At 41.3% G+C, this 27,467-nt stretch overlaps 1 protein-coding gene across 2 annotated transcripts in view; it reads right to left on the bottom strand.

Moving 5' to 3' along the window:
* The window catches only part of LOC121868437 (stress-activated protein kinase JNK-like), a 92,691-nt gene that overhangs the window by 5,750 nt on the left and 59,474 nt on the right, over positions 1–27,467 (bottom strand). Inside the window, exon 8 of one of the 2 annotated variants that reach the window (XM_042369091.1) lies at positions 15,203–15,271. The exons of the other annotated variant lie outside the window; for it this stretch is intronic. Coding sequence (XP_042225025.1) covers positions 15,203–15,271 — 69 coding nt within the window. The remainder of the gene's footprint in view (positions 1–15,202; positions 15,272–27,467) is intronic. 2 annotated transcript variants of the gene reach the window in all.

Below are 27,467 nucleotides of genomic sequence, written 5' to 3' on the forward strand. Positions count from 1 at the left end.
AAATCTACTGTAATTTACAACAAGAGAGGTTAACCTTCTTGAACATTTTGACAAAAATCACGTCAAATCACTGGGTAGTACTATTTGCATCATTAAACTTTAAAAAAATTGTGCGCCATAGATGATTGCATGACCATGCGAGGGAAGCTTCAAGAAAGTACCAAAGATTGGGTAGAGTTCCGCTGCCCATTAGTTTCCTTCCGTTAGCCGTCTCCTACCCTCCCCACAATTAGTTGCACCAAAATTACAAAGCCACCAGTACAAATCTCGTAAAATTCTGCTTTTGTAATTTTATTATTTATTTATTTATTATTTGTTTTTGTTTTTTATAAGGGAATTGCCCACCCGGGCACAAGTCATTGACCTACAATGGGGCCTGGGGAGCAAAAATATAAAGAGTAAAGAAAAATTTTTAATTAGAGGAGAAAAAGACTTTGTTAATCTACAGTGTAGATTAACAAAGTCATGTAGTCGTGTAGATTCTACACGAAGATGCTGGAAAACCAGCTTTTAGAACAGAGACAGATTGTAAGAGGATGGAAACAGAAGAAGGCAGAGCATTCCACAGTTTGGCTGTGAGGAAAGAAGGAGGTACTATAACGGGTTATTCTAGTGTGACCGACATCTACAGAGAAACGGTGGGCACCGCGGGCAAGACGAGTGTTATGAACCCACGGCCTTGCCGGCGGTACACAGAATGCCAAATACACTGAACATTGCCCGTTAAAGTACCTGTAAAAGAGAGAGAAAGAAGCAACATTGAGGCAAAGAGAGATTATCAACTAAAGGAGGAGAATTTATAAGACAAAATGCCTTTGATTTCATCTTATCTACCACATTTCAAGGCATTATAAGATGCACTTTTTTGTCTGAAAAATATCTAAAAAAACCCAACCTGTATCCTATATGTGAAGTGGCGGTCTCCCACAAGCTAATGAATCCCCCAGTTGCTGTCTCCAGTAGGCTAACTTCTACCTAACCCAACTCCAGAATTAAAAATATGTTATTGCTTACTTAAACACATTATTATTATTTTTAGTTAAATAAAAAATAAATCATTGTATTCCAGTCTATTAATGCCATACTTGCAACATTTATTTTTTCAATCTACAAATGCCTGATACAAATGAAGTTACAGATAAATTTTTTTTCATATTTACATCTGTTAACATCACCGGCATTGTAGCCAGGTTAGACTCAGTCTCTGTAACTAGCCTACTGGGCCAAGCTGTTGTTTTTCAACTCGTATTTTCAGGTAGGTATACATAACTTTCATATATTTTTACTGATATACATGCACACACCATCCATCATACATAGTGAAAAAAATAAAAGAAATAATTGTCCTAAGGACAACCACATAAAGGGAATATACATTTCTTTGCACATGACTCAGCTGGCTTCGTGGGGGAGGGAACGTTGCTAGGGAATCAGCAGAGGTAGTGTTGCCATTACTATGGTGAACAGGGAGTACAGTATATGCAAATGGCAACTGTGTTAAACTTTCATTTGGCTTTTATTTACTGGTTTGGCAATACAGTATTTTTTGTTGTAACTTATTTATTGGTATTATGTTTATTTATTCCTCATATTTATTATGGATACAGGAAGAAAATACACACAAAAGGTTTTTTTCTAAATACTCCCTGCTAAAATGGTCGGGGGCGTCTAATATGCTGTAAAATAAGGTAACAGTTGGACAGAAGAAGAACCACCCCAGTTATGTAAGCAGTACTTCAAGTTAGGATGAATGAATCCCCCTATAAACCTGAAGCAACTGCTCCGGAGTGAAGTAGCTACGGCATCTGTACAGCATTCCCAGCTTTCGGGAGGCAACTTTAGCAATGTTGTGGATGTGTGTAAATGAGGCAAGTCAGATCAGCAACCTGGGGCTTGGTGACAATTTTTGTGATGCCATATGGCAGCAGGGTTTACCATTAGACAATACAATAAGCTTCCAATATCCTCCCAGGTGGTAGGTTTGTGAGAAAATATGTAATATGATGCTGGGATTATTATTTTATTTATTTATTAATTAATTTTTGTTTTATTCAAATTGAAAAAATATAGTAAGTCCTTGCTTAACATCATGATCATGTTCTTGTAAACCACAATGTTAACGGAATAAATTTTTCCCATAAATAGATAAAATACGCTAGTTACATTCCACAGTCTCCTTTTTCCCCATTTCATAGACAGTACAGGTATATAAAGTCAATGGAATTTTTATAGAAATTATTTTTTATATCCAAAATATAAATAGAAACTAAATTAATGTTAAATTAATAAGATAAAACAGTAACTTTGTACTGAACTCACTGACGAGCCTTAATCTTTGTATGTGTTGGTCCAGATACTGAGTTGTAAAGTAACAGTATAGTCTCGATTTACGCGGATTTGGTTTACGCGTTTGGTCATTTACGCGGCACCTTGCGAGACCGACAATTTTTATTTACACGGTTCATTCCATCATTTACGCAGGAAGCAGCGCGGGCAGGGTGCACACAAGGTCGCCCAGTCAACAAAACATTACCGAGTTCTTCACACGCCACCCACCACAGCCGGCCCAAGTCAGTGATAGTGATAGTGAGAATATGGACTTTGAGGGGTTTGACAAAGAGGCCCTGCAAGCCTCTGTGGTGGATAGTGATACAATTGATACAAGTGATACAGGTGAGGGCCAATAATCTGCCCTCTGCCTCAGAACCAACCCCCCAATTCCCGTGTGCCCAGCCATCTTTTCTACTAACATAAGTGTTAAAAAACCTAATATTATTGATATTTCTCTTAAATATTAATTGTGTGTGCATACCATCATAAAATTAAGATGTTATTTTCACTACAACGTACGTATTGTGTTGGAAAAAGGGTAGTCTGGGGGTTGGCCCAGTCTCTATTTCAATTAATCCCATATGCTCTGTTATTTCATTTACGCGTTTCTCGTTTTACGCGGACCTCCACGGGTTCAATTGACCGCGTAAATGAAGACTATACTGTAAATAAATTTACTTTGTACTGTACTCAAGTAACATTTTTGGGTACAGTAAAATCTCTATGATATGAGTAGATACATTCCTTGAACTCTGCTCGTTTAGTGAAAACTCGTATAACTTGTTAAATAGGGATGCATTCCCGAGCACCGAGTATAGTGATGACAGTAAATAAATGCAATAGCAGGTTCAAACATTGGAGAAGGGAGAGGGTGGCTGGGGGAGGATGGTAGGGAGGGGTGTGCGACCTGGCCTGAGTGGCTTACAAACATGTCTCTGTACATGGGCTGGGGGGAGGACAGTAGGGAGGTAGGGGAGGGGTGCACAGCCTGGCTGAGTGGCTCACAAACACATCTCTGCACATATGGCTGGGAGGACAGTAGGGAGGTAGGCGAGGAGTGCACGGCCTGGCTGAGTGGCTCACAAACACATCTCTGCACATATGGCTGGGAGGAGGACAGTAGGGAGGTAGGGGAGGGGTGCACAGCCTGGCTGAGTGGCTCACAAACACATCTCTGCACATATGGCTGGGAGGACAGTAGGGAGGTAGGGGAGGAGTGCACGGCCTGGCTGAGTGGCTCACAAACACATCTCTGTACATATGGCTGGGAGGAGGACAGTAGGGAGGTAGGGGAGGGGTGCACGGCCTGGCTGAGTGGCTCACAAACACATCCCTGCGCATCTACGTCATGAGAGACATCACAGACCACGTCACTGCTTGTTCTGCCTACTCGGCTGGGTAAACAGAACAAAGAATATTTTAGGCCCATGGGCACTGGTTGACCGGGAGGTGGGAAACAAACAGTTGTCAATTGTTGTTTGTGGGAATATTTCATTCACTCTAGAAATGATACAGCACAATGTTTCTTTATGTTATCGTAGGTAAATGCACGGTTTAAATAATTTGTTTATCACCGTTTTCAAATTAGACTACAAGATATGTATTTCTCTCATACGTATTTCGATCGTACGCTTGGCAACGGGTGCGGGAAAGAGAAGTGAGTCCTGTGACTGCCTGTTTAACGCGTCGTCTGCATTTAACTGTCCTCCCTCCCTGCAATATTTCATGGGATTTACTGTTATTATTAGAGTTTACTGAAATAATAATGCTTAATAGGATTTATCATGGCATTGTAGCCTGGTTATACTCATCACAGCAACCACCAGGCTACTGGGCCAAGTTGTGAGGTGTTATGGTTGTTTTTCAACTCGTATTTTCAGGTCAATATATGTAACTTTCTTCATTTATTTTTACTCATTTACATGCACACAGCATCCTAAATACAGGACATATTGTGAAAAAAGCAATAGAAATTATTGTCCTAAGGGCAAATATACTGTACTACGTTAATTACTAAAATTTTTATCTCTTGTGCAAACTATGTGATGGTTTTACTCAAATTATTCGCTATCTTGCAAGAATTCCAGCAATGTAAGTTATATTCTGCTAAGTCAATTCAGTGACATTTTATAAGTTCAAATCTTAAAACTCCTTCAATATGATGGATAAATACACACTTGGTAACCTTTGCCGCCCGGCTATCAACACCTCACCTCCCCCTCCACCATCCTCCCAGCCAGGGTTAAAGTTTTTATCTTATAAAATATCACAGATTAAACTTAGCAGAATGTAACTTGCATTGCTGGAATTTTTGAAAGATAGTGAATAATTTTAGTATAAACATCGCTTAGTTTGCAAAAGAGATAAAATTTTTAGTCCTTTAGTGTAGTACATTTGAGTACAAAGTGTGTACAGTAATTTGTTGCTCAAATTTATAGCTTTTTCACAGGAAAAAGTCTGTAGTATAACTAACCCCAGTGGTCACTGTACTCGCTTCTCTTATCATTGAACAATATCGCTCGTATTGTTTTCTAATATCTTTACTCCAATACAGTTGAAAAAACAAAAATTGTTACTCGTTACATGCCCCAAACAAAATGTTTTAAATATCCAATCACAGGACAAACTTGGAAGCTAACCAATCACAAGCATTTCTTCACATCATGACCAATCACATGAGCTCTTTCATATCGTTTCATCTATGTACCCAAGTGACGAACATGAAATTTAAATGCCAAAGTCACCCTTGTCGCCATTTCCTTGTTCACTGCTGCAGGGGAGGGTTGTCAACTGGCATTTTTCAATGCCAAACTACCCAAAATTTGATAATAAAAAACAGTTTGGCAGTGAAAAAAGTAATTTGGCATTCTGGTATCAGGAATGTCCAATTCTGGTAATGCATATTGCTTTACAGTAAAGAAGAAAACATTGTTATAATTTTCAGAGTTGCCCCAGCCACTCTGTGCGCAGCTTATCCTCTCAAGCCCAAACACCAACCTCATAACGAGGAAGCAAGTGACCCAGGCCTTTAATAAATAAATAAATAAATAAATAAATAAATAAATAAATAAATCTCTCTCTCTCTCTCTCTCTCTCTCTCTCACACACACACACACACACACACACACACACACACACACACACACACACACACACACATACTAATTCACAAAAATAAGTAAATTTCTTCCAGGAAAAATCTCAAATGAAAAAGTACCTTTTTATTAACCATAGTACTATAAAACAGTTATATTATTTATATATGCAAGTCACAATTCAAGAAATGTCATACAATGAACCCTCGAAGATTCAGTCGCAGTAAATCTAGATTTCGGACGATTCGGACAAAATTTGGGGGTTCCGGGGGCTAAGCAGAGTTGCAAAAAGTACCATAAGTATTGTTACATTGGCAAAGTTCAATGTGCTCAAGTATAAATAAAAAAGTATCTCATTCATAAAGTACTCAAGTACCAAAAGTAAAAAGTAACAACAAAAGTTTTAATTGTTTCATATATTAAACTAAATCCACAGTAAATTATAAAAAACTTGTTAATTAAGATGAAAATAAGACACATAGCATTACACATGTTTATTTGCAAATCTTTTTATATTGAGATTAATCAATAACCAATTCTCGAAATTATGGCTGTCCAATCAGGGTCTTTTAGGCTTAAATATAAGCCCAGCATGACCTACCAAAAGGGAATATGTTCAGCAGCTCTTCTCCCTACAATTCATCAACAGGTAGTGAACAGGCTGAAAATATATCCATCTAACACTGCTTATCTGAACAGTTTAAAGAAAATCCATTGTTGTTATGTCATTATTGCACTTCAACAACTAAGGTCTTTAAGTGTATTACAAGGTTATTAAAAGAATATTACATAACAAGAAAAAAATATGAAACAGAACTCTCTGGATTGAAAATCAGATGTATAAGTCTAGTTGTCAACAACTCTGTTGTCACTGAGATGATTGTTATTTACTGTAAAGTGTTATAAAGTATGTAAGTAACCACAGAATTTGTCTTGTGAATAAAGAGAAAACTGTAAACTGTACAGTACTATACAGATAAAAATAAGAACAAATAAGTGTAGGAATGCAGTACATTGTAACGGGGCCCCCCAGGCACCATTGTGGGTTGTTTGACCTGTGCCCGTGTGGGCTAATTCCCGTAAAAAAAAGTATATATATAAATATAAATATAAAAATGTGGAAGACGAGTGTGTATCTGGGAGCAGCTGACAGAGGGGAGGGGGGTAGCATGGGTGGGTGGCTCCCTCCCCCTCACTCCCACAAGATTCCTCTCACACTTCTTTATGCAATTCCATTACAATTCTCATATAATTTAGGATCATTTAGTGCCAGGTTGATAAAACATTATCTTAAAAGAATCAACTTTCATGAAAAAAGAATCCCACACTGAACACCATGAGATATTGTTTACAAAGGGCAAACAGCTGATTGGCTTACCACAATGTCTTTCAACACTTGGTAAATTAGTACAGTACAGTTGTGTATTTATCCCCACTTAATAAATACTATTGTAGTGTACAGTATCTGCATATACCCTGGTTTATTCATTAATCATTTGTCTAAGTGTACAAGTCACCAAACTGAGTCATCATATAATACTCAATGGTAGTAAATAACTATACAATGTGTCATAGTGACCCCCTGTTGTAAGCTGGTTTACTGAAAGCTGTCACGAACGCATCTGGGTAAACAACCTTCTGACACAATTTATCCTTTTATTTTCAAGTCATATTACAAATTACACACAATACTGTACTGTATTTTCTCTATTACTGAAGATGTTAAATTAATCATGATGAACCATAAACCATAAGAGACCAATCATGAGAATATAATACTGAATCAATATACAAATAAACCTGACGAATGCAGCAACACCTGATCAGCCCCAAACTGCTTACATACTCAAGTGTCTTAGTTCTCAGTAGGCCTATAACAAATCTGATTAAACCACTGTACAGTATTCAGTAAGTGTTGTTCATCTCATAAGATTTTTTTATATTATTATTTATCTTCTCCCCTCCCCCCTTTTTTTTGTATTTCTGGTGACCAGAGCATCTCAGAGTCTGAAAAAAGCGATGCAGGTAGTGGGGTGTTAAGCTTGAGAGATAAGTCGCATAATGTTGAGAAAGACCTCAATAGCTCCATTCCATGCCCTGGGCATGCCAAGTAATGTAGCTATAAATCTCCTTCAGTTGAGGAGTTTGTGGATGATTGTTCCCTCCATAGTGACCGAGTGAAAGCTGTCCCTCTAATTGGGGTGTGTGGTGGTGTCATTTTTTATTCTAATTGACAAGTGGCTGATTTTTTCGCACCACATAACATGTGGCGGGTGCTGGGGGGGCAATTGGACTTAGTTACTTAAGCAGAATTTTAAATACACTCAATCTCACAAATATGTATAAATATAGGCTTTATGTAAAGCATTTTAGAATCACAGCCTAACGGGAAGACCAAGCCCCTGAAGGAAAGGTGGGGGAGAAGAGAAGGGATTTAACCCTTACGCCCTGGGTGGCGTTCCAGAAAGCGAGCCTTTTCCCACCACTGTTTAGATGCCCAGAACGGGTTATCAGGTTCCCTTGTGACTATTTGCCTGTTATGACACACCTCGGCCACAGGGAAGCTTCCTGAACATAATTATCTACTTTTGTTTGTTTCATTTTCATTGTTTGTCTATTTTATCATGTTGTATCAAAGTAATACTGTTAAAAGTAGTGTAGTTGTGTTGTAGTGTAGTATTATTGTAAAAATAATGCTGTGATTATGTTATAAATGTATTTAATTGTGGAATTATATTATTTTATGCATTACTGTACTTGCTCTACCAAACACAAAGACAGCCAGACAGTTGGCAACAGACTGCGTGTGTGTCGCCAAGCACTTTCATGAAAAATAATGCAAAAATAAATAAATTCTCAATTAATTATTTATAGGAAATAAGTATTATGATCAGTAAATATATGCATTATTGGCCACCCTGGACACAAAGGCAAGCGGGAAAATGACCCCTTAGAGCGTAGTGACCGCGAGGCTCGCCGTCAAATAAAAAACCTTTCCCCTTATTTCCCTCGTCACTGAGGCGCCACAAAGTTTCTAGAGGGACAATATATATTGTTTTTATTACGTCTTTTTTTAATGTTTTATCATTTATAAAGGTTAAAAATTATATTTGGAAAAGTTGATTATTCTTGTTTTACCCTATGTGGGGGGGGGGGGGTACGGCCAGTGCCATCTGATCTGACTTAACGTCACCTCACCTCATCTCATGAGACCTTTAGGTATGTAACCGTGAGGTGTCTCCCCACACCGTACCCTCTAAGGGTCCACCCACACAACTCTTTTACTATGTTTAATAATTAATTAATTTAAAAATATATTATTAGTTTGCATGAAACGAGTAGCGATTTTTTATTTTTTTTTCAATTGTATTTGAGTTAAAGTATTAGAGAACCATACTTAAGTAAAAGTAAAAGGTACTAAAAAATTGGAGTATTTTTTAAAAAGTAAATACAGTACCCCAAAATGTTACTTGAATACCTGTACAGTACTCAAGTAAATTTATTAGTTACTTTACATCGCTGGGGCTAGAAAGCCTCCCTAAGAAGCATTCCCAAAACAGAGCAAAGATCAACTTAGGCCCATGTAACTAAGATGCCAGCGTGCGGGACAAAGGTCCCTGAGGCAGAAAAAATAAACAGAGCTGTCAATTGTTGTTTGTGGGAATATGATTTCATTCACTCTAGTGCCTGTCACCGTTTCCAAATTAGATTACAATATATACCTGTACTGTATGTATTTTTCCCATACATATTTTGAGTTAAAGCATTGTCTGCTCTTGTAATTCTCCTCACTCACTGCCATATTTCACTGGATTTACTGTTTTATTAGTTTTTACTAATATAATAGTGTATAATAGTGATTAATCATGGCATTGTAGCCAGGTTAGATTTGTCACTGTAACCACCAGGCCACTGGGCCAAGTTGTGAGGTGTTATAGTTCTTTTTCAACTCGCATTTTTGGGTAGAGACAGGAAGATCATATGTTTCGTGACTAATTGGTACCAGTTTTAGAGTCGCGAAAGTTAAAATCGCAAAACGAGTGACATTGAAATACATGCAAATAAGCCTAATTGTTTCCGCGGTGTCATGGTATAACGGCCTACAACCCACGCAGAAAATGACATTACAGTAATGTATTCATACATATTTATATTGTACATAGTGTTGATAACAATATTTATATACACTTATACTGTACAATAACTTACCTTGATGGAGTCAGTGAAATGCTTGACAGGGCTGGTTGATGGATTCCGAGGCAGGGAGGGTTGGTTACTGCTTCCTCCCTGCTCCCTCATCTACACCTCCTCTAACCTCAGCATCAAATCCCTCAAAGTCTTGAGGCAGCTCTTCCATCATTAAGTCACCCAACACTAGCAGGATCATCATCGGTGGTGCCATCATTATCTCCTAAAGTGATGTCTGCCAAGGCATTAACAGGCTGAGCCTTGTGCAGGTACCGAGCATTAACACGGGACATGTACAAGGCCTGATATGCCTCCATACCCTTATCAAAGGCAGAGCACATAAGGTTCCAGGGATGAGGCCTGGTATTGAATTCTTCTAGCTGTTCACCGAGATGTGCGATGTTTGTGAACAACTCGGTCAGCTGGCATGCTGTAGGTTCACCAGGCTTTACGTCATCCTCTTGTGTTGCTTGCTGTTCTTCTTGTTCTTCATCATCCTCCAACATTTCTTCAATTGTCGGTTGCCGCTGATGTTGAACAACAATTTCTTGCAAATCTTCAACCTGAACATCTGAAAATCCTGGTGCTGGGACTAAGCGCGCTGCCTCCACTGTGTCTATTAGTGTTGCCGCCACGGACTGCCTCTCTCCGCTTGCTACAGTCTGTTCTGCCCCACTTATCTCGGAGTTAGCGAACAAAGGCTTCCATGCATATAGCACTGTTGCAACATTAATCTTACACCATGCCTCAAAAATTCTGTCCACTGCATTTTTAATATTATATTTCTTCCAAAATTCACAAACTGATAACACTTCACGGTTGCGGGGTGGTGAGGTGCTAGGAGTCGGGTCGTCTAACATCTCCATCTCCTCCTCCTAATTAGCTGGTAGAGCCTGGTCACTGTCAGAGAGTTCTGCCTCAATTTGTTGTGACTCAACTAATGAGCGATGTGGTGTTAGGAGGAAGGACGATAACTTGTACATTGGGGTGGCATCCAATTAGAAACTTAGAGTGTCCAGGAGCATTATCCATCACCAGGATTACTTTGAAGTTAATATTCTTCCTCCAGCAATACTGATGGGCATCAGGAACAAAGTGCTTGTCAAACCAATCGGTGCATAAAGACATTGTAACCCAAGCTTTCTTATTAGACGTCCAATAAACATTGAGCTGCGACATATTGACATTACGGTAGGCTCTAGGACGGGCAGCACGGTTATCAACCAGGGGTTTCATCAAGAAATCTCCACTTGCATTAGCTGTGAATAAAACTGTAATTCTATCTTTTGAAGTCTTCACACACCTTGTCTGTTTTTCATCCTTGGCAATGAACGTGATCTTAGGTGAGCGCTTCCAGAAAATACCAGTTTCGTCACAATTGAAGATCTGGTCTCGGCAATAACCACCCTCTTTCACAAGAGCTTGAAAGACAGGTGAATATTTTTCTGCTGCTATGACATCAGCCGATGTACTCTCCCCATGGTAGTGGGCAAACTTGACTTCATAACGTTTCTTAAAGGCGTCCAACCAACCAACAGAAGCAATGAATGGTGGTGGAGAGTCAACTCGTTTCTTCTGTGCAACTGCAGCATAATAAACACTTGCCTGATGCCTTATCTGTGGCCCAGACAGGTCACCTTGCTCACGGTTTCTTCTTTCCACCTACTTGTGAAGATACAGTAATCGTCTGTGATAACTAACAGTAGGGTTCGTTGTGAAGTATCAGAGAATGTCCTGCTACTAGAAAATCTTGAGAATATATTTACAGAAGCAGTTAAGGCTTCCTTGTTCTTCTTACGGGAACGTATGGTTGATTCAAGGCAGTTGAACCTATGCATTATTTCACAGGTACGAGCACCACTTATGATCATTTCAAGCATCTCTCGTTTCATTTCAAGGGTGTATTTCCTCTCTTGACCCCCTCACGGTAGTTACGCTTGGCTTGGGGCTTTCCTCGTTGACCTTCTCTACGGCCATTATTACCACCAGAACCACTCCCGACATTTACATTACGCACTTCACTCATCGTTAATACACAAGAATCGCGAATACACAAGAATCGTTAATGTTTCAACAAGAATCTCGCAAAATGTAAGCACAAGGGGTTGTATAATCCAAGGTCACTGCACCGCTCGCTTATTCAAACTAACTGCCGTTACGCTGTAAACAAAAAACGCTCGGCGGGTCGATGGATAACAAAAGACCGTGACAATGCGAGCTGTCCACTCAACAATGACTTGCAAAACTGGTAATAAAAATCGCTATTCTTGAGAGGCTGGAAATTTTAAAAGTGATGCAAAACATATGAATCGCAAATTTAAAATTAGCTAAACTTGATATCCTACTGTATACGTAGAATTCTTCATTTACTTTTACTCAGTTACATGCACACACCATCCTACATACATATTGTGAAAAAAGTAAAAGAAATAATTGTCCTAAGGGAAAACACATAATGGGAGGAGAGCACAGAGTGTAGGGGGTGGGGAGCATCGCTCGGGAATCAGCGTCCCAGCTGGTCTTCCTTACTATGGTGAAGCACAGAGTGTATGCAAATGGCGACTGTGTTAAACTTTCATTTGGCTTTTAATTACTGGTTTGGCAATACAGTATTTTTTGTTGTAACTTATTTATTGGTATTATGTTTATTTACTCCTCACATTTCCTGGTACTGTATATATTATTTTAAGAAAACTATGGCTACAGGAGGAAAATACAACACAAGTTTTTTCCTAGATACTCCCTGTTCTTTAAATAAAAATTTCCATTATATTCGCTTGATTTACCCAACTATTTAACTAAACCGAGCGTGATTCCGTTAAATTACACTCTACAGTACGTGTTGCTTGGCGCGTCGGGTTTGTTTACATCCGCTCAGTCTGTGTCCTGCCGCCACCGTGTGTGTTGTTCACTGCTACCTCTCGATCAACTAATTACAATGGAGCACCTTAGCGTTCGTATGTATTCAAGACATCTTCAGAGGCAACTGAATTTACAGGGAATGAGAGAAGCAACAGGTGAGGTCAATAACATGGGAACCACTAATCCACACACCACCTCCACTGCAAATGAAAGAAGAGCATATAAAAAAATGGATGACATAGCACCAGGGTCAGGTCAAAAACATGAGACCCACTAACCATCTATCCTACATCCACGTCAAATGCTTTTAAAGCATTTTAACATTAGGCCAGAGTTATTACACACACACACGAGAGCTCGCACCGATAGATATAAGAACAGCACCATCCCATCTATTGTTAAAATAATAAACAACTCCTGATTTATGTACTATACAGCCCTGTAAATGTATTCAATGCATATTATATCATTATGTCTAAATCAAATGTAAGTCTGTATATTTTCAGCCACCGGCTGCAACTCTATTAATAAACCGGTTATTATTATTATTTATTATTTACACACACACACACACACACACACACACGACGTCATGAAGATGGCAGACGTCATGAAGATGGCACCCTTTGTGGGCGACGCCGTTTGAAAAAGACAGTCTGGTTTTGGAGAGAGTGAAGTGTGGGCATGTGTATGTCATCCCACCCCCCCTCCCCCCATGGTGTGATATGCGTATATGTGTGTGAGCACCTTTAAGGTTTTATCCACTTCATGAAATGTTTTGTGAGTCACGTGACCTCTGTTTAACTAGCTAGGAAGATAGGTTTATTGTTTTGAGTCTGTCTCTATCTCTCTCAATTATAAATAAAGAGAAATACGAAAAAAAGGAAAAGAAAAACAAAATATTGTTACATGGTGACAGCGGTTTAGATATTTCTTAAAAATATCCATCCCACACCACTCACACCACGCTTACCAAATGTAGTTTGAATGTATATCTATTTTGTGTTTGATAAATAATAAGTGTTAGAAAGAGGATTTTTTTTCTTCTGTTGAATTTACTGAGAGAATCTTGAGGTTGAATTTGAAGTTAATGTGTTTTGATGCTTATCATACTGTGATGACCTGTGGTGTAATGGTCAGCAAGCTCGCCTCGCAAGCAAGCGGACACGGGTTCGATCCTCAGCCATGGTGAAACTATGGGCAAGTTTATTTATGCCATTTGCCACTGTCTACCCAGCAGTAATTGAGAACCCAGATGTTAATTGATTTGCGGATCGTATTCCGGGATAATGGTTAGCCAGTGCAGTTGGCAAGTTGTCCGGTCTTCTCGGACTATTCCTTGACACTGGGTCATGCAACTCGTTAACTCAGGGTGTGGTTGTGGTGTTGGCTTATACACCTTAAACAAATTCACGCCTAGGAGGCCCTAGGGCCGGCCATCCTGGTACACGAGGGGCATCCATTATTATTATTATTATTATTATTATTATTATTATTATTATTATTATTATTATTATTATTATTATTATTATTATTATTATTATTATTATTATTATTATTATTATTATTATTATTATTATTATTATTATTATTATTATTATTATTATTATTATTATTATTAATATTATTATACTGTGATGAATATACTGTGAGATGGAGTATGTTGAGCGTTGCTTGGCGCGTAATTTAACAGAATCACGCTCGGTTTAGTGAAATAGTTGGGTAAATCGAGCAAATATAACGGAAATTATGATTTAATGAACAGGGGTGGCTCAAATTAGTCGTTAATTCAAGAAAAACTAATTGGGGGAAGGGGTGTCCGGGATAAGAGGTTGTCCACCTTAGAGCCAATTTTTCCAAAAATACACCACCAATGTATCAAAGTTTTATGAAAGAAATACTTGTTTTTTTAATCATTTACTTTTAATTCACTGATAAGGTCTCAGGCTTAACCTTCTCACCACCCTTAAGGATACCAAAACACTTTCTTAGTGGCCATTGTCATTGTCTAATTTTTAAATAATAATGTAAAAAAACATGATGCTACTTCAGCCTATGGTGAATGTACTAAATACATAAAAATGATATAATGATATAAAAAATACAGTGCCATATTTTATGGGGGAATATTTAGGAAAAAACTTTTGTGTGTATCTTCCTCCTGTAGCCATAGTTTTCTCAAAACAATATATACCTCTTGTTGAACTAAGTATACAATGGAGCACCTTAGGTTTTGTCTTTATTCAAGACATCTTCAGAGGCAACTCAATTTACATGGATGGACTGTCAAGTCACCATTTCTTGGGTTGGGGATTAGTGGGTCTCATGACCTGAAGATGTCTTGAATAAAGACAAAAGCTTAAGTATTTTGGGGGAGACCTGAGCTGACCTGACCTAATGCAGTGTCAGATGGAGGTAGGGTGGGGGATTAGTGGTCTCATATTACTGACCTTTCAATGGAATGTCAGGTCACCCTTTCTTGGGTGAGGGATTAGAGGGTTTCATGACCTGAAGATGTCTTGAATAAGCACAAAAGCTAAAGTATTTTTATGGAAATTGTGATAAGTATAAGTATAAATGAACAAAGTTGTATCCATTCAACATTATGTTACATAACATTTTAAAATATGGAGTGAGAAAGTAAAAAGGTGTGGATGATTAGAGATATGGAGTGAGAAGGAGTGGCACACAGTCACACAGATGGCTGGAGTCGGTGATAGGCGTACCTTTTTGGGGAGAGAGGGGGGTAGGGTCACACGGTCAGTTTTCTCCCCTCCTTCCTCACTCAAGCGTGGCTATTGTAATAGGGAGATGAATTTGATAATATAATGATCCTTAATAAATTCCCTACGAGACGTTTCCAATATGATATCTTTAAATGACAAGTCGGATATTAAGGTAAAAGTAAGTATTTTACTGTATATGAAGGGTACTGGTATTATAAGCTCAAATTATTTCAGTAACATGTCTTTACTAATTAATAAATAACAAATAAACAATATTTTTGCTCAGTAAGAATGACAGAGGCAGACAAACCTTTTTGGGGGTGCGCGGACAGATTCTATATCTACCCCCAATGGTCTCTACACCACGAGTCTCTATGTATAGAACTAAACAATGAATTTATTTGAAATACCTGCATTCTGTAACATTCGATACTGGGGCAAGATAAAGACTTCTCCCTGTGAAAAAGCCATAATTTTGAACAACATATTACTGTAATCACTTTGTACTCAAATGTACTAAAATAAAGAAAAAAAATTATCTCTTATGCAAACTATGAGACGTTTATGCTCAAATTAATCACTATCTTACAAGGATTCCAACAATGCAAGTTATATTCTCCTAAGTAAAGTCTGTGATATTTTATAAGAAAAAAACTTTGAGCCTAAAACCACCTTCATCTATAAAATCCTTAACACTCACCGTCATCTCGCCTCCCTGCTGGCTGAGAGGAGGGGGTTGTGGGAGGTGGGGTGTTGACAGCCAGGAGGGGAGATTAACGTGTAGTTGTCAGTGGAGACATGGGGTCAGGAACTTAGGATTATAAAAGGCAGGGAGTGTAAGTTTTTTGCTTATAAAAATTTCACTGACTTGACTTAGCAGAATATAACTCAACATATTTCGCTTTTTACGGACTGAGGTCAGCTCCTAAACTACAACGGAATAATAAAAAACAATAAACTTCTAGTCTTTGAGTGATTAAATTGTTAGTGCTGTACACTGAGACAAGAAAAAATAGAGTAAACCCTCAAAAGTCAGGACCATGTAAATCAGAATTTGGGATAGTCCAGACCCTTTCAGGGCAAGACACATTTAAAATTGCTGCCACCAAACAATCCCTTGGCCTCCTTCCTCCTTCTCACCTGTGAAGTGAGCAGTTTATTCCCCCAGTCTTAGAATGGACTTGCCCATAATGCTGCACTGTGATTGGTTAGCTATAAGTTAAATACATATTCAGCCACAGAAAAAAAGGCAAGATTTAAGGTCAAATATATCAAACAATGGTGATGATAACCTGCTTCTGATATGAAGCCAGTAATAAGAACTGCCATCCACTCAAGTTAGCAATGCAGATGAGATGCTGTCGGAGCAAACATGCTCCATGGCATCCTTCCTGCTTTGGGTGCCCTGGGATATCAAGGACTGTCATGCCATTGAAAGACTGCTTTGGCCTGCCTCCACATTGGCGACACGTGGGTGACTTGTTTTTGTTTTACGGAGAAGGGTGTGGGTAGCATGGGAGGTGGACGTCCTCTCTTTCGAGGAGGGCACGCACGCACACACACACACAGTGACCTCCACCACCAAGCACTGGAAAGGTTTGGCAGCCAACTAATGCACCACCCTCATCATCGCCACCTCCTGCCACCGGCAGCCCCCCACCCACCTCACGCAGTCCGCCACTACAACAAAATTCAGCCCATAAGAGCCCGCACCGATAGATATAAGAATAGCACCATCCCATCTATTGTTAAAATAATAAACAACTCCTAATTTATGTACTGTACAGCCCTGTAAAGGTATTCAATGCATATTATATCATTATGTCTAAATCAAATGTAAGTCTGTATATTTTCAGCAACCGGCTGCGAACGCGCACGCACGCACACACGCACACACACACCAAAATTAATGTGTCCTTAATGTTTTGTAATAAAAACTCAGGTAAATGTTTTTGTTTTCCAATCATGATTATCATAATAAAAATACACCCTAAATTGGTTTTCCAATGTGGGAGACTTTACTGTCATCAAGCTCTGGGACACTGACTCCCTAGGTGGCTTCTGAGAATAAAACATTACTGAAGACAAGCCTCAAGTCAATGTAGAGGGCTCAGGCTGGGCCTCAACGTAGTCATTATCACTTGACATTGTTGTGTAGTGACAATACACAATTGGAAACGGCGATATTAATGAAAAAATGCACGCTCCCTTAGCTCAAGACAAGGACTGAAAAAAAGTGCACCACCAGCCCTGCCCGGCATGCAGTTCTGCTTGCTGATTGGCTGCCTCCACCAACAAACTCCCTTCTTACCCCTACCCCCAACCCAAGCCCACAAACACACTTAAGGCCTTATGACATAAGGCCATATGTTTCACACAAAGAATTTGGCGGATGTGCTACATTTCACCACGCAAAAATGATCAAAATGTCGCTTCAATGAGATGTGGACCAGAGCTAGGTTTTTGTCTATGGACTTTTAACCATGTGGTCAGTGGCGTCTTTGCACTTCATCCTCATGAGATTAGGGTGTTTCATGAACTGTTTGCAGTTATAAACATGATTGTGGCCTGGGTGGCGCTTGTGCTAGTTTCTCCACGCAACACCTCATATATTCTCCAGGAGAGAATGGAGAGGGCTGGAAAGCAGAGGTCCTTCTCCTTTATACACCTTGGCTGGGATTCCATCAGGCCCTGTGGCTTTGTTATTTTTTATGTTGATAGCAGTAGATACCTCCCCACACAATGGAGGATAGCTGAGGTGGCTCAGCTCTGGTAGCTGAGGAACCTGCTGGGTAGTGCACATTGTGTTTTGGTTGAGCAGGGAATGTAAGTGCTCTTTCCAGCACTGATGGACACCTTCTTCGTCCTTAATTAGGGAGTTACCGTTAGATGACCGGAGGAGACCTGGGCCATGAGTAGCTGGACTATACATTGTTTTAATGGAATTGAAAAATTCACGCATCATGTTGATTTGCAAATTTTTATTTATTCACGCTTTATTTTTACACAATTCTTTCATTAGATTGCAGAGTTTGCTCTGGGCCATTGCTTTCTTCTGCCGGAAGGTATCAGCTTTGGTTCGAGATTGAGGGTTGTTCTGCTCATCAGTGAAGGCAGCATGATTACCATTGATGAGAACATTGATTTACTGGTTATTTTCATCAAACCAATCCTGGTGTTTTCTTTCAATTTGGTCAAGGTTCCTGCTGCAGGTTTTTGTGACGACAGCACTCAGATTTAGGTTGATCGTTGTTGGGTTGTTTATCAGCCCATCGTTGAGCTGCTCTCTGAAAGCATGTTCTACTGCTTGATACTCCAGTTGCTTGGTGTTAAAACCTCTCCTGGAGGCTTGTTGCCTTTGCCATTTTGGGGCAACATGAAAGGGGAGTCACAGTGGTCTGAGCCATGCATGGCTCGAGTGATGAGGACATCTCAGCGATTTCTTTCTCTGACAATGAGATGCCAGTAAGATCTTGTATTTTGATAGTAATATAGACTGAAAAAATTGCACCATATTCAAATTTGCCAAATTCAAATACATAAACTAATGGAAAAAATAACAATATAGACTGGCCACTCTACATCAACCTCTGATTTTTCCATTTATAACCTTCATATGATACAAATTCTGCCTTTATTGACCTGATTGTGCTTTCCGGAAACTGGTTTTTAGGCCTTCCTCAAGCAACTTAATCACACGCTGCTTATCCTGCATCGATTACTTGGCAAACTTAACTCCCTTATGATACGCTTCTCCTTTTCCTTATTTGGCCACTTAGGTGGGTCTGTCCCACCCCCACCAGCACCAGTAGGACCCCCAGTAGAGGTAGAGGCCATTATCTTGACTTGACAGGTGGTAGCATCACCCAAAAAAGCACACAATAGCAGCCCGGGCAGTTGTTAGGATGGCGAGGGCTACAACGCGATAGTTGAGTTCTTGTAAACCTCTTTTACGTTCACCACTGGAAATTGAATCACTAGAACGCTTCTTGGAAACATTCTTCTTACCTTGTCTTTCCATATTCATCGCTAAAGCAACAAAATTGGAGCAAACAGCGAAAATCACGGAGTAATCGACAGAAACCGCACAACTTAACTGATCACGTGATGTAAACAGAGAGCGTTGGTGTAAACCGTTATTAGTCCTCACTGTGAAACATTGTTTTTACTTATTCTTTTCAAACAGTATTTATGGGTAAAAGCTAAAATTGCAAAAAAAAAGAATGAAATTTACAGTGTCTCTCAAAAAACACTTCTCAAACAAAAGACGCGAATCAATTGAACATGTGATGTCGAACTTGAATTGTAAACATTGCATAACTCCGCGCCACGCTTAAAACGTTGAGGATGGAATCAAAACATTGAGGATGGAATTGCGCTATAGCCAACATTCGTATGCAAAGGTTCGTGTCTTACAAACAGCATTCCCCTATTCATCAATCGCGTTACAACCAATTCGCGTTGACAAAACACGCGTTGTAGCAGAAATGACTATAGTGTAACTAGTATGAGGGCTGTGATGTCATTCAAAACGGTGGCCAGCATTCAGCTTGCTGGACCTCGCGAAACCCACGCGAAATGATATTGCCCATTATTCTGAACACAGAAAAAAAAAAAGTGTTTTCCCCACAAAATTGTAAATTTACCCAAGATTTTATTACTTTATGACTTTTTAATTGTTAAATGTGGATTCCTTACGCTTTTCAATAAACAAGTACAGTAGTTAAAACGTAAATGAAAGCATTTTCATTTTTTAGTGAATTTTGGCACTTATTGAGGAATACCGTCGAAATTGGCCGGCGCGGTGAAAGGGTTAAGAATGCTCATTTGTGCCAGTATCCAGAAGGGTCCTGACATTCCATGTGGCGACCATAAGAGGTTGTTTAGCTTGTTTTTACTTTGATTTGTGGTTGTGAATATGATTTCGACCGCATAAGGATGACCTTACTGGGTGTGGTTGCCCAGTCAGGTTGGTTTTTTAGGCAGACTATGTTTAAGGCACATTTTCTAGCCCCCTCCCCATGTGTGGTGAGCAGAATGGCTGTGCTCAGTCACACAGACAGGACCGGATGCGGTGCTGCTTAGATCCCAGCGTATAAACGACCATGTGCAGAGGTGTAACTAAAGACTCTGGGCATCTATGAAACATGCAACATAAGAGGCTGATCATACGAGAATATAATGAAATATATAAAAATAATCAGGACTGTAACAACAAACAGTCCCACCCCCACCACTGACAAAGAAAAGATTACCTTCCGATAAAGATTGTCATTTTATTTTAAGTCTAATTATATACAGTCGGCCCTTAACATACGCGGGTGTAGCATACACGTATTTGCAAATACGCTGATTGCCCCGCTGGAGGAATATTCTGTACATTGAAGTAATTGATGTACATTCAAATCGCGCGCCATTCAACTCGCATGCGGCACAGAACACGGGACACCGCCCGCTCCCGCAACGTCACATACACACGCATAGTTCTCCCTCACTCAGTCAGTCTCGCTGTAACCACGCTTGTGTTGACATCAGCATTGTAGTTGCAAAAATATTACATTTCCGTGAATGTATTATATCAAGCACAGTATGAATAGAATATCACTAATATAACAGTATTTTAACCGAAAACTACTAAAAAAACGAGTAACATATCTTGAACATCGGAAGTTTAGGTAAAGTCTTTTGTTTTAATGTAGTTTATCCTAATTTACATTGAAATGCATTACGTTTCAGCAAAACTACTACTGTATTTATTTCTGAGAATATGGAAATGTAATATTTTGCTGAAATGACGTACGTATTACAGTGGAAAGTGACGAAAGCAATGACTTTCGCTTTCTTTCGTTTAAAAGATGTTACCGTAATCGCTTTTCGAATGGTTTTCAGTTAAAAAACTGTTGCATTACAATAATATTCTATCCTAATTCACTTGTGATGAAACAGTTTTTTTAACTGAAAACCATTCGAAAAACGATTACGGTAACATCTTTTGAACGAAAGAAAGCGAAAGTCATTGTTTTCGTCACGATTTTATCCCACTTTCCACTGTAATATGTACGTCATTTCAGCAAAAATATTACATTTCCGTGAATGTAGTATATCAAGCACAGTATGAATAGAATATCATTGTAATATAACAGTATTTTAACCGAAAACTATTAAAAAACGAGTAACATCTCTTGAACATCGGAAGGTTAGGTAAAGTCTTTTGTTTTCGTCATGTATTTTATCCTATTTTACACTGAAATACATCACGTTTCAGCAAAACTACTATTTATTTCTGAGAATATATTCATTCAGGCACAGTCTAGGTAAAATATACATGTGCTGTAACATTTTTTTAATTGAAAACGATTCGAAAAACACGTACCCTCTAGCCCTGTTCAAGGAGAAGACTGGGAGGAGCTGTTTGGTGCTTAAGACGATGGCAAGGAAAATGATTTTGATGGATTTTAACGAAAATATTCAGAAAGACCCTGGCACTGTCAAGGAAAGTGGCTGCTGAAGGCTTCCAGGACATGGCAGAGGACGAGATTTGGGAGCTAATTGAAGAGCACGACACTGAGCTGACCGAGGAGGATCTACAGGAGTTAGTAGACTCAGGCAAGGAAGATGAAGCGAAAGGGAAAGAGGAAGAGGAAGAGCACCAAGAAATAACGTTGGAGAAGTTGGGGGAGATGACCAGGAATATTGAGGCACTGAGAAACCTGGCCTATAGTACGGACCCCTCCATGGTGGTGCCCTGAAATTCATGCGAGGGATGGATGACGTTTTTGCTCCATACAAAAACATCATGGAAGAAATGAAAAGAAAGAAACGACAACTCCCCATCACCATGTTCTTTGATCACCGAAGGAGAGATTTAACACCATCAATTACTGGCGGCAGTAAGGAAGCAGCTGAATCCACCGTCGCCCCCACTTCACCACCCGTTATGGAATTGAGTGACGATGAGCCCGATGACACCCGTCCTGTCGCCGAGGATAGGTACTGTACTGTACAGTAAAGTGAAATTGTTATCTCTTTTTTTTATAGCTTTTCTTGCCATGTTTATTGTTTTTAAAAATGCACAGCACAGTAGAGTTCAGTACTGTACATAGGAAGTGGAGGTGCAGTTATTCACAAAACATTTGTGTTCGTTGTCGGCAGTAGTGATGGCGAGGAGGCGGAGGAGGCAGAGGAGGGAGCGGAGGGAGGGAGTTGGGAGGAGTGGTGACCTTGGACGTGGGAGCAGGGACGAGTGGAGATGCCAGCCAGTACATTACGGGTGTATTAATTGTTTTTATAGCTATTTTTGCATTTAAATATTAAATACTGTACATTACGTTTCAACAAAACTACCATTTTTTTCTGAGAACATGGAAATGTAATATTTTTGCTGAAATGATGTTCGTATTACAGTGGAAAGTGGGATAAAATTGTGACAAAAGCAATGACTTTCTCTTTCATTCGTTCAAAAGATGTTACCGTAATCGCTTTTCGAATGGTTTTCAGTTGTGGGATTATAAGGCTAATGATAGGATAAAATATTATTGTAATACAGTACGAGTACAACAGTTTCTTAACTGAAAACCATTCGAAAAGCGATTACGGTAAAATCTTTTGAATAACGAAAGAAAGTGAAAGTCATTGTTTTCGTTATGATTTTATCCCACTTTCCACTGTAATATGTACGTCATTCCAGCAAAAATATTATATTTCCATATTTATTTCTGAGAATACATATATTCATTCAGTCACAGTTAAGGTAAAATATACTTGTGATGTAATATTTTAATGAAAATACGGTATCGTAGTTTTCTTTTGTTTCAAATTTAATTAACAAAGATTGATGTTTCAAATGTAATGAACAAAAATTTATGTACAGTATCTATAAATAAACTTTAATAAATGAATACTTTATGTTTTACATCGTCCTGTGCTACCATACCATGGATTTGGCTACTTTGGGCTTGCTATGATGACGCAAGAGATCTACCCTGGCAACTGTACCGACACTCACAACTGGTGGTGCGTTGGTGCATCGTTTCCATTGTTTACTGGTAGTAACTGGTAAATATTTTTCAACCTAACGAAACTATTACCCGTTTAGAGGTCGACCCCCAATTTTTTGCCAAATAATTTGGTCTTAAAAACTCGAACTACACACAGGTATATATGGTAAATAAGGACATGGGGGGCCAGGGTTTTTTTGGGGGGGAGGGGGGGCAGCAAAAATACGCGGATTTTTAACATCCACGGGTATCTCTGTTACGTAACCCCAGCGTATGTTAAGGGCCGACTGTACTGTATTTGTTCTATTATTTAATAGTGTATGTTATGTTATTTATGATGAAACATACACCATAATAGACCGACCCTACAAGAATACTGTATAATAATGAATAAATAAAAAACTTGCGATCGTGGCAACAGCCAATCCCACCCCCCATCAAGTATCATCTCGTACTATTAGGTCACGTTACACTTATATCAAATGTGATTAGACCACTGGACAGTATCCCCATTAAAGACAATACAGTATATATTTTAATAATAAATAAGGGAATTTATTTTATAAAAAATAAATACTTTTTTCATGAACTGTCATTATACCCTGTACTTATTAATGAATACAAAATAAACAATATTGTATCATGAATGACAGTCATTTGATGATGAATGAGAGTGTGAGACAGTGTGTGTGGGTGATGTTGGGGTGTGTGGGTGATGTTGGGGTGTGTGGGTGATGTTGGGGTGTGTGGGTGATGTTGGGGTGTGTGGGTGATGTTGGGGTGTGTGGGTGATGTTGGGGGTGTGTGGGTGATACTTTCGGGGTGTGTGGGTGATACTGGGGGTGTGTGGGTGATACAGGGGGGTGTGTGGGTGATACTGGGGGTATGTGGGTGATGTTGGGGTGTGTGGGTGATACTAGGGGTGTGTGGGTGTTGATACTGGGGTGTGTGGGTGATACTGGGGGTGTGTGTGGGTGATGTTGGGGTGTGTGGGTGATGTTGGGGTGTGTGGGTGATACTGAGGTGTGTGTGGGTGATACTGGGGTGTGTGGGTGATACTGAGGGGTGTGGTAAAGGTGATACTGGGGTGTGTGGGTGATGTTGGGGTGTAGTAGATGTTGGGGTGTGTGGGTGATGTTGGGGTGTGTGTGGGTGATACTCGGGGTGTGTGGGTGATACTACAGGGGGTGTGTGTGGGTGATGTTGGGGTGTGTGGGTGTTGGGGGTGTGTGGGTGATGTTGGGGTGTGTGGGTGATGTTGGGGGTGTGGGTGATACTGGCAGGGGTGTGTGGGTGATACTGGGGGTGTGGTAAGGTGATGTTGTTGGGGTGTGTGGGTGATGTTGATTGTGTGGGTGATGTTGGGGTGTGTGTGGTGTGTTGGAGATTGTGTGGGTGATGTTGGGGTGTGTGGGTGATGTTGGGGTGTGTGGGTGTGCTAGGGGTGTGTGGGTGATACTGGGGGTGTGTGTGGGTGATACTGAGGGGTGTGGGTGATACTGGGGTGTGTGGGTGATGTTGGGGTGTGTGGGTGATACTCGGGGTGTGTGGGTGATACTGGGGGTGTGTGGGTGATACTGGGGTGTGTGGGGTGATGTTAGGTGTGTGGGTGATGTTGCAGGGTGTGTGGGTGATCTTTCGGGGTGTGTGGGTGATACTGAGGGGTGTGGTAAGGTGATACTGGGGTGTGTGGGTGATACTGGGGGTGTGTGGGTGATGTTGGGGTGTGTGGGTGATGTTGGGGTGTGTGGGTGATGTTGGGGTGTGTGGGTGATACTCAGGGGTGTGTGCTGGGTGATACTGGGGGTGTGTGGTTGATGTTGGGTGTGTGGGTGATGTTAGGGTGTGTGGGTGATGTTGGGGTGTGTGGGTGATGTTGGGGTGTGTGGGTGATACTGGGGGTGTGTGGTGATACTGGGGGTGTGTAAGGTGATGTTGGGGTGTGTGGGTGATGTTGGGGTGTGTGGGTGATGTTAGGGGTGTGTGTGTGGGTGATGTTGGGGTGTGTGGGTGATGTTGGGGTGTGTGGGTGATGTTGGGTGTGTGGGTGATACTGGGGTGTGTGGGTGTTGGGGTGTGTGGGTGATGTTGGGGGTGTGTGGGTGATGTTGTTGGGGTGTGTGGGTGATGTTGGTGTGTGGGTGATACTGGGGGTGTGTGGGTGATGCTGGGGGTGTGTGGGTGATGTTGGGGTGTGTGGGTGATGTTGGGGTGTGTGTGGGTGTGTTGGGGTGTGTGGGTGATACTCGGGGTGTGGGTGATACTGGGGGTGTGTGTGGGTGATGTTGGGGTGTGTGGGTGATGTTGGGGTGTGTGGGTGATGTTGGGGTGTGTGTGGGTGATACTTTCTAGGGGTGTGTGGGTGATACTGGGGGTGTGTGGGTGATGTTGGGGTGTGTGTGGGTGATGGGTGTGTGGGTGATGTTGGGGTGTGTGTGGGTGATGTTGGGGTATGTGGGTGATGTTGGGGTGTGCGGGGTGATGTTGAGGGTGTATGGGTGATGTTGGGGTGTATGGGTGATGTTGGGGTGTATGGGTGATGTTGGGGTGTGTGGGTGATGTTGGGGGTGTGTGGGTGATGTTGGGGTGTGTGGGTGATATTGGGGTGTGTGGTGTTGGGGTGTATGGGTCATGTTGGGGTGTGTGGGTGATGTTGGGGGTGTGTGGGTGATGTTGGGGTGTGTGGGTGATGTTGGGGTGTGTGTGGGTGATGTTGGGGGTGTGTGGGTGATGTTGGGGTGTGTGGGTGATGTTGGGGGTGTGTGGTGCTGTTGGGGTGTGTGGGTGATGGTGGGGAATTGTGTGGGTGATGTTGGGGTGTGTGTGGGTGATGTTGGGGTGTGTGGGTGATGTTGGGGTGTATGGGTGATGCTGGGGTGTGTGTGGGTGATGTTGTTGGGGGTGTGTGGGTGATGTTGGGGGTGTGTGGTGATGTTGGGGGTGTCGTGGGTGATGTTGGAGGTGTGTGGGTGATGTTGGGGGTGTGTGGGTGATGTTGGGGGTGTGTGGGTGATGTTTGGGTGTGTGAGGTGATGTTGGGTGTGTGGGTGATGTTGGGGTGTGTGTGGGTGATGTTGGGGTGTGTGGGTGATGTTGGTGTGTGTGGGTGATGTTGGGGTGTGTGGGTGATGTTGGGGTGTGTGTGGGTGATGTTGAGGTGCATGGGTGATGTTGAGATGAGTGGGTGTTGATGTTGGGTGTGTGGGTGATGTTGGGGTGTGTGATGTTGGGGTGTGTGTGGGTGATGTTGGGGTGTGTGGGTGATGTTGAGAGTGTGTGGGTGTTGATGTTGGGGTGTGTGGGTGATGTTGGGGTGTGTGTGGGTGATGTTGGGGGTGTGTGTGGGTGATGTTGGGGGTGTGTGGGTGATGTTGGGGTGTGGGTGATGTTTGGGGTGTGTGGGTGATGTTGGGGTGTGTGGGTGATGTTGGGGTGTGTGGGTGATGTTGTTGGGGTGTGTGGGTGATGTTGCAGGTGTGTGGGTGATGTTGGGGGTGTGTGTGGGTGGTGTTGGGGTGTGTGTGGGTGATGTTGGGGTGTGTGGGGTGATGTTGGAGTGTGTGGGTGATGTTGTGGGGTGTGTGGGTGATGTTGGGTGTATATGGGTCATGTTGGGGTGTGTGTGGGTGATGTTGGGGTGTGTGGGTGATGTTGGGGTGTGTGGGTGATGTTCTTGGTGTGTGGGTGATGTTGGGGGTGTGTGGGTGATGTTGGGGGTGTGTGGGTGGTGTTGGGGTGTGTGGGTGATGTTGGGTGTGTGGGTCATGTTGAGGTGTATGGGTCATGTTGAAGTGTGTGTGGGTGATGTTGAGGGGTGTGTGGGTATGTTGGGGTGTGTGGGTGATGTTGGGGTGTGTGGGTGATGTTGGGGGTGTGTGGGTGATGTTGGGGGGTGTGTGGGTGATGTTGGGGGTGTGTGGGTGATGTTGGGCGTGTGGGTGATGTTGGGGGTGTGTGGGTGATGTTTGGGGGTGTGTGGTGATGTTGGGGTGTGTGGGTGATGTTGGGGTGTGTGGGTGATGTTGAGGTGTGTGGGTGATGTTGAGGTGTGTGGGGATGTTGGGGTGTGTGGGGGATGTTGGGGTGTGTGGGTGATGTTGGGGTGTGTGGGTGATGTTGGGGTGTGTGTGGGTGATGTTGCAGGGGTGTGTGGGTGATGTTGGGGTGTGTGGGTGATGTTGGGGGTGTGTGGGTGATGTTGGGGTGTGTGGGTGATATTCGCGGTGTGTGGGTGATGTTGAGATTGTGTGGTGATGATGGTGTATGTG

This window comes from Homarus americanus, unplaced genomic scaffold (genome assembly GCF_018991925.1).
Source record: "Homarus americanus isolate GMGI-L3 unplaced genomic scaffold, GMGI_Hamer_2.0 scaffold19318, whole genome shotgun sequence".
In the NCBI taxonomy this organism is placed as follows: domain Eukaryota; kingdom Metazoa; phylum Arthropoda; class Malacostraca; order Decapoda; family Nephropidae; genus Homarus; species Homarus americanus.